General features: G+C 40.1%; 1 protein-coding gene across 1 annotated transcript in view; it reads left to right on the top strand.

Annotated features, from left to right (window-relative positions):
- Nucleotides 1–5,323: 5,323 nt before the first annotated feature.
- The window catches only part of sh2d3cb (SH2 domain containing 3Cb), a 53,086-nt gene continuing 49,489 nt past the window's right edge, over nt 5,324–8,920 (top strand). The window contains exon 1 of the mRNA XM_085295473.1: nt 5,324–5,455. Coding sequence (XP_085151599.1) covers nt 5,437–5,455 — 19 coding nt within the window. The 5' untranslated portion in view covers nt 5,324–5,436. The remainder of the gene's footprint in view (nt 5,456–8,920) is intronic.

The raw sequence follows: 8,920 nt of genomic DNA, 5'->3' as shown, positions 1-8,920 counted from the left end.
GTCTTTTAATTAGTACAGAAGTTAATTAGTTTCAGTTGCTTTGGTGTTTATGGAATTAACAGCAGGTTCGGTGGAGGGGCAACAATGAGACAACCCCTGAAGCAGCAATGGTTTTGTTGGTGACAGCTGCTGACATTTTTCCCTGCTCTTCTTTTTTTTTACTCTTTTTCAATAGTTTTGCATTGGGCTGTTGAGACCTGGACCCTACAGAGGTGCACAGGTAGCTCACCTCCTCCATGATGGCACATCAACACATGCCATTACCAGAAGGTCTGCTGTGTGTCCCAGCACAGGTTTAAGAGCATGCGAGATTCCAGGAGACAGTCGGTTAATGTAAGAGAGCTGGACAGGGCTGTAGAAGGTCCTTAACCCATTAGCAGGACCGGTATCTGCTTCTTCAAGCAAGCAGGAACAGGATGAACACTGCCAGAGTTACAATAATGACCTCCAGCAGGACACTGGTGTGAATATGTCTGATCTAACAGTCAGAAACAGACTTTGTGAAAGTGGCCTGAGAACTGAATGTCCTTTAGTGGGACCTGTGATTACTTCCTGGTTCTATGGAGCCAGATTGGCATTTGCCAGAGCTTATCAGAACTGGCAGGTCCACCACTGGCACCTTTTACTTTTCACAGAGGAGAGCAGGTTGACCCTGACCACATGCGACAGACGTGAAAAGGTCAGAAGAGGGTGGGGAGAACATTGTGTTACCTGTGACATCATTTGACATGATGAGAGAGATAACCTTCATTAGTCTAACTCGGATTCAGGTTAGGCGAGTGTTACGGGCCAATCACCACCGATTTCAAAGCTATACCACCGATGTCAAACGGTGGTGGTCCAATGATCGTCTGGGGCAACATATCCATGGAGGGATGCACAGATCTCTACAGGCGAAATTGATACCACTGACCGACCCATAACGCTCGCCTAACCTGAAACCAATAGGACATCTCTGGGACATTATGCTTCGTCCATGGGTGGCTGCCAGGTTGCGCCTCAGACTGTCCAGGAGCTCAGTGATGTCCTGGTCCAGATTTGAGGGGAGCTCCCCAAAGAAACAATCCGTGGTCTCATAGGGAACATTCCCCAACGCTGTTAGGCATGCATACAAGCATGTGGGGCCGTGCAAACTACTGAGATTTTGCCAAAATGGACTAGCCCGCTGCATTATTTTTTCACTTTGATTTTCAGGGCGTCTTTGAATTCAACTCTCTGTAGGTTTATTCTGAACACATCACGCTGTCCATATCAGTACAGACATCCAGAATGCCTTTTGTCCCCATTAGATCTGAAGGGCTTTCAAAGCGTGCCTTTAATTTTTTTGAGCAGAGTATATATTTGATTTACTGTTCCTCAGAATTTGAAGTGTCTTTCCTCTTTCGTGCCATGTATCACTGAATAAATAAGGTTGGTTGTAGAGACATCTGTAAACAGGCACGTTGCCAAGTGATGAAACAAACTAACATCATGTCATAATATTCTGGGTAATTGATGAAACAGCAACGACTGGATCTGGCCTCGCTGGGTTCAAAATAAAGTCAGTCTATTTGTGGTAGAATAGCCGCTGTGTAACTGCTTCCCTTTGTCAGATTTTTAGATAAAGTGGCCACAAACAGACGTAAAAGACATCCAACTCATCAAAATAATGTAGATGTGTGTAAACGACCACCAGTCAGCTGTTTTAACTGTCGTATTCGGATTCAGGAAATCAAAATCCATTCGAAACAGCCCACACTGAAGCAGACACGTTTGAAAAATCAGTGGCCACCATCACCAGATGCCGTCATTTGGTTTTGTCCCTCTCTGAATATCTTGGAGACCTCCTCAGCTCCAAACTCAGCCAGGATTTCAATTTCTTGTGGCTCAAGTATTAAATTGTTATTATTATTATTTTGTGTCGACTTGTGTGGATAATTCAATGTTAGATAATTCAGTGTGATGGCTTTTAACAGAGCAATCTCAATAATGAGATGTCCATAATGAAAACTGAAATTTGTTAAATGTAATGAAAAGTCTTATTGTGCATTCTTTTTCATTTTCCTTTGTGTTTGTCGCCTCACAGTCACCTTTCTATTGCCACTGATCTCTAACCGGAATTATTCAGTGGGGATTTTTAACTGGTTTCTCTGAGTCCTGCAGCCTGAGGGGTTTTCCTTGTGTCTCCTTCCAAGAAATGGTTTAGAGACACTGCTTGTCCTCTGAGAGCATTACTACAAAGCCTTCTATGCATTTTAAAAGAATTTTCTGTTCTGTTTTTTATTTGAACCAAGTGTGATGCATTGATCTTCTGATGCTGTGCTCACTACAGGTGCTTTGGGCCCAGCTGATCCAGCTGCGTACGTCCTTAGAATCCTTCAGTCCAGCTATGAGTTGACTCCGAGTCCCTTCTTTGTCAGAATAAAAACTGGACTTTAGACTGTTTCACCTCATCTCAACAGTTCAGGATACTTTGTAAAACTGCTACTATGGAAACGAGTTGCAGTTTTTTCTCAGAATACATAAACAGCTGTCACATCAGCCGCTTACAGTAAAGTTCCCAACAGAAGCTCCGCCTTTAAAGAGTCTCCTTTTTCATTTAGATTTTGTTTCTAAGAAACCAGTCATGGCCACAGTAGTGGTCCTTGACAAATAAAGAATAAAACTAAATCCCATTGTTGCTTAGTGCGGGAAGCTTGAGGCACATACATATTTCTCGGAGGCTGATTAAAATGAAAACCACCTGAGAATCATCTGAATGCTGGAATTAACATAACTGATGACATCTGCTTCAGTCTGATTGCTGACCTGGAAATAAAGCGGAATCTGAAATATTTCATCATTTCAGAAAATCTTGTGCTCCTGCCGCCTCTGACTTTCTGACTAGTCTTCAGCTTTGCATGAAAGGAGGACTGATGTCTGATATGGTCACAGAGTTTTGAACGTCACTGAGTGGAAGTGGTTAAAAAAAGTTACAAAGGTGCAGATGAATGTAAAATCCTTTCAGTTGGTGTTGGGATTTTGCTTCACCAGGAAATGTTGGCAGGAAATGTTGCAAGATGCTGACAGCTCTGTGCCTCCACCTACTGAGCCTGTAAACAGATGAAAGTCCGCGTGCTGCGCTTACATGTTTTCCTTTCCTACGATTCGTGTCTGTTAAAGAGGAACATGTTCTGTGCTATAACAGCTTGAAAAAAGCAATGAGAATACGAGCAGACAGCAACACTTGCTATTGCATATTCTTTAACATTCTGTAATATTTTATGCACTACACTTGTCAATAATTGTAGCTTTTATTTAAATACATTTGAATATATATATATATATATATATATATATATATATATATATATATATATATATATATATATACCCTATATATAAGATAAGATAAGATAAGATAAGATAAGATAACCTTTATTGGTCCCACACTTGGGAAATTTGTTTTGTCACAGCAGGAAGTGGACAGTGCAAAAGTTATGAGGCAAAAATTAGAATACAATAAGAATAAATACAGTACACAACTGTACAGAATAGAATAAAATAAAATACTATATACAGTAGAATAAAATAAAATAAATATACAATAAGATACAAATAGAATACAAATACAAATGCTATATACAACTGAGTAAAAATACAACGATGACAGAAAGGATTATTGCACTTAGTATTATTGCATATGTATGGATGTGTGTGCTTGATCAGTTAAAGTCTTTATTATGGAGTCTGACAGCAGTGGGGAGGAAAGACCTGCGAAATCTCTCCGTCCCACACCGTGGGTGCCGCAGTCTCCCACTGAAGGAGCTGCTCAGTGCTGTCACAGTCTGCTGCATGGGGTGGGAGACGTTGTCCATCAGGGATGACAGCTTAGCCGCCATTCTCCTGTCACTCACCACCTCCACTGGGTCCAGAGGGCATCCTAGAACAGAGCTGGCCCTTCGGATCACCCTGTTCAGTCTCTTCCTGTCCCCAGCAGAGATGCTGCCGCCCCAGCAGACCACACCATAAAAGATAGCAGAAGCCACCACAGAGTCATAGAAGGTCTTCAGGAGTGGGCCCTCCACTCCAAACGACCTGAGTCTCCGCAGCAGGTACAGCCTGCTCTGCCCTTTCCTGTAGAGGGCGTCTGAGTTATGAGTCCAGTCCAGTCTATTGTTCAGATGAACACCACATATATACCCTAAGACAGCTGGGATAGGCTCCAGTGCCCCCCGCGACCCCGAAAAGGATAAGCAGAAGTGAATGGATCGATGGATGGGCGGATATTTTTCTTAAGCCAAACTTCACGTGTTTTTATTCTTCAATTCTGTCACATTGGTTCTCAAACTGCAGCACGGGCCCCATAGTGGGGCACAGAACCACGAATGACATAATTTGGAGGAAACCCCCCCCCCAAAAAAAATGTTTGGGGGGGGGGGGGGGGTTTAAAATGTTTTAAAAATGGGGACAAGATAAGATTTTCTTTTCTTCTGCAGTTGGGTCATGCCAGAAAAGGATTTTGAATCACTCCTTTTAGAAATGTTTAACATGCAGGGTGTTTCAGGGGAGTTTGGACACCACCCAGTGATTTTAAGAACTGAAACAGGAAGTGAAACTATTTAAATAGCAGTGTTTGCTTTTAAAAGACTTTTTAAAAATTGGTTTAAATTAGACTTTTTAGGCTTTGTCTTGGTATGGTGTACAGCAGAAACATGCCAAACACAGGCAGGACTGCGTTACTTAAAGGATGCATTATTTTATTGATCATCAGTGTCTCTTTTTTCTACTTTTGATCAAAAATCTGAATGTATGGATAAAGCTTATGATGCAGATGTGATGAAAGAAGAAAAGCAATAAAATAAAAATAAGTATATTAAAACACACACACACTAGATACCGATGGATACTGTAAACATCTTCACGTGTTTGATTATGGCATACATACATAATCAAACATTATACAGTTTGCTAAAAGGCAACAACAGACAAGAGATGATTTATTGGTAAACAGTCCACACGTCTTGAATATATCTTTAAATTCATAACTGCTGCTAATGTTTCTTGTGTATAGATTATAGAGATGCCAAAAAAAGAGTTTCCAGCTACCATTGTGTATCTACTAGTGTCTGAATTTAAATTATATTTAAAGTAAAAATATATAATTTTCTTGTAGAAACCACAATGAGATTTCCTGTTTGTTGGTTTGTTGGTTGGGTAGAGAGTTAGTGAGAAAACAGTAATTTGCTGTTGCACCTCTCACTTCCAGTGTAAAGTGACGATAGGACTTGTCATCTGATTGCTACAAGACAGCACAGCGAAAACTTGAAATTTTACCCCCAGCTTCCGCTGCGTTCACAAGACAGGAAGTAGATTCATTCTGTTGAGTAAAGAGCATGGTGCTGGAAAGACGTGGAGGACACTTTTAAAGAGTGCTTTACATGTTATTAGGAAGCCCACACACTCCACCAGTGAGCCATGAGCAAACGGAAACTGAGTAAGTTATGGTTTTTTTTCTGATGGGGAATTATTTGGAAAAGTACTTGTCGTCTGTCGCCCTAAAGGATCCAGCAAAAGTAAATCAAATCTGTCAGTGAGAGAAGCACCTGATGGTGGACTGAACTTTCTCTGATTTTAGGCTGATTTTAAAAACTGTTTAAAGTTTTATATTTTGGTGTAAAATACTAAAAAGAAAAGGTAGTGACAGCAGAATTCACGCAAAGCATACACAGTAAAAAAAAAATCTTTGCTCTGAAATCCAGCAGTATTTTTTTCTAAAGTTTAGATCGTCCAAAGGTCACAAGATAAAACTGGTTGGGCATGACATGAATTAAAGTTGTGCTTATGTTCTATACAAAGCTTAAAACCTCAGTTTCAGGACTGAAACAGTCATTTTCCAACATTTTTGTTGGATGACTTATCAGTCATCTTACAACATTGCAGATCTACTAACAAGGATGTTTAAATTTAGGTGAAAGGTGTAATCCTTCTAAGTAATAGTACAAAAGTTGTGGCATCAAACTAGCCTGTGTCTCTCTGCCGGGCACGCAGCTTTTTCTGAGATAAATCTACAAATTTCATGTGACATGTTGTAAATAGATATTTGGGATCTTGATCATCCATCCGTCCATTCTCTTCCGCTTATCCTTATCAGGGTCATGAGGGGATCTCAGTTCAATTCAGTTCAACTTTATTTATATAACTCCAAATCACAACAACAGTTGCTTCAATGTGGTTTGTATGGTAAGATGAGGACCATATGATAAAACAGAGAAATACCCAGCAACATTATGAGCAAGACCTTTGGCGACAGTGGGAAGGAAAAACTCCCTTTTAACAGGAAGAAACCTCCAGCAGGACCAGACTCAGGGAGGGGCGGGGCCATCTGCCGCTAACAGTTGGGGTGAGATGAGGAAGACAGGGCAAAAGACATGCTGTGGAAGAGAGTCAGAGATTAATAACAAGTAATAATTAAATGCAGAGAGGTCTATTAACACATAGTCAGTGAAAAAGAAATGCATTATGGGAATCCCCCAGCAGCCTAGAATTATTGCAGCATAACTAAGGGGGGATTCAGGGTCACCTGATCCAGCAGTAAACTGTACACTTTAGCACAAAAGAAAGTCTGATCTTACAAGTAGAGATGTGTCTGTCTCCTGAATCCAAGCTGGGAGCTGGTTCTACAGAAGAGGCCTGAAAACTGAAGCCTCTCCCTCTCATTCTATTTTCAAATAGTAAGCCGGCAGTCTGAGAGCGAAGTGCTCTAACAGGTTGATATGGTACGATGAGGTTTTTGAGATAAAATGGAGCCTGACTATTCACAATCTTGCATGTGAGGAGCAGGATTTTAACTTCAATTCTGGATTGATGAGAATACATGAGAAATATGCCCTCTTTCTAGTCCCTGTCAGAACTCTGGCTGCAGCATTCTGGAGCAACTTTGAGGGTTTTTAGGACATCCTGATAATAATTACAGCAGTCCAGCTTAGAAGTAGGAAGTAAGCCTAATAAGCCGTTTGAAGACATAAATTTTTAAAAACGTTTTACACACAGGTGATAAATTACCATTAAATGTTCTAAACTGTGTTGTAGAAAAGTCCAGTGACTGTGTATCTGCAATGGAAGCTGCAGAAACTGGACAGCGGATATAAAAACACTCTCCATGTTTAATTTGTGTGTGACGGCTGTTTTTTGTGTATTAAAGTAGTTATCAGTGTTGTTTTTGCAAAGCAGATCTTGATCTCAGTCAGACTTCCTGACACAAAAATATTTTTACTGCTGCCTTGCCACTTCTGCTTACTCTTATCACTGCGGCTGGTGCTGCACATTTTACTGTAATTGATAGTTCAAACACCTCCCCCTCTGCTGTGGTCTTCTGTTTATTCTTTTAGCTAAATTCTGTTGCTGTCTTTAATAGTTCTGCCATTTTTGATGTTCACTTGTGTTCAGTTCACTTTCTTTGCTTTTTTGTCTGTCGCTTGCAAACCTTTTTCATGTGTTTGACTGTTGGTAAATTGCTGTTGCCATCTTATTTTTCCAAAGCCCGACGTAACTGTTACATGCAAAGGTAAAGCTGTCAGCTGAAGCTCACTGGCCTGGTTGGCAAGCTGCTTCCATAGAAAGGATATTTGCACTGGCTACAGATAACTAGTGAGGACAGATTGGACTTCACAGCAAGCCTCAGTGCTGAAGAGGGATTCATCATTTATTAATAAAAGCCAAAAGAATTTGAAACAATTTATTAAATTTGCAACCAGATATTGTTTATTGTATGTTTTTAAATTATGTTTTTAATCTGATTGGAATATCAGAGCAGCCAAATGACAAAAGCAGCGTCTTAAATTTGGTTTTGAGTCTGGTCTCCTAAAGACAACCTGCAGCCTGTCCTAGCAGACTCAGACTGACACAGTCACTCTCTGACTGACTTTCTAATAACTACCTACTTATTTGTAAATGCAAACAGATTGCCTACGCATGGCAGTCAATCTTACTCAGCACCCAGTTTGCGTCTTTGCAGTCGGAGGTTCTCCTTTTATTCAGCTGGTTGTATTCATGTTATATTCCCATTTAAAGCAAAGCTGCAAACGCCTTTGTCATGTTACAGTTAAATGATATACTGCAGCAGCTACGTCACTGTTTGTGGAGGAATTTCTGAATTTATTTTTCTTTGAGCTTCTGGCTGGATTATGAAAGTAGGTTTCAGTGTATGTGGATGGCAACAGATATGTGATCTTCACTGATTTATCATACTTAGTTGCCACATTTTCACAAAGCGATTTCATGCAATTGCTAACTTTCAATCTAAAAAATAAGAGCAGACTAACTCAGTTTTGATGCACCAAAGTGAGACTGAAGGGAGTGATCGCAGTCCTTCGAAGCAACCATTTCAAAAGCGAGTAGGGAACTTGTTCATTGCACAAAGTTACAGTAATTTTAGTTGGACCGCCGTCTTCCACCACAGTTTTTCTTGGTGTGACTTTAGCGTAACACACTGAAAAGAAATGTTACTTTGAACCAACTTTAATAATTACCCTATTTTGTTACAGCTAAGTTTATTAGTTGTACTCAGACTGTAATTTAATATAAACCTTTTACTTGAAGTACAGATTCTCACTTTGACAAATTGTTTGTGTTGATTATTTTCATGGTAAGTTATTTTTAATTTTAGGTACAGTGAAATAAACAGTGTTAACCCAGAAATCCCAATTTTCTGTTGCTACAGTGGAGTGCAATGCAACACTTTTTCAGTGTAGAAGCATTTTTAAAATTAAGCAATCTCTAGTGGTTATATGTAAAAGCATATAAATAAAATGAGCTCAGGTGGCCACTTTTAGATCGGGCACAATCCTTACTTACCTATATACGCTCAGTCACCATAAACTTGAACCCCAGTGCACTCTAAGTCTGCTGGAGACTCTAAGTCTGCTGGAGACAAAATGAATGAAAACCATCCATTATCTGA

This window comes from Mchenga conophoros, linkage group LG12 (assembly GCF_057382185.1).
Source record: "Mchenga conophoros isolate Kocher_MC1m ecotype Shallow Benthic linkage group LG12, M_conophoros_male_GT1.1, whole genome shotgun sequence".
In the NCBI taxonomy this organism is placed as follows: domain Eukaryota; kingdom Metazoa; phylum Chordata; class Actinopteri; order Cichliformes; family Cichlidae; genus Mchenga; species Mchenga conophoros.
The sequence above is the reverse complement of the archived record's forward strand: the minus strand, read 5'-3'. Positions and strand labels throughout refer to the sequence as shown.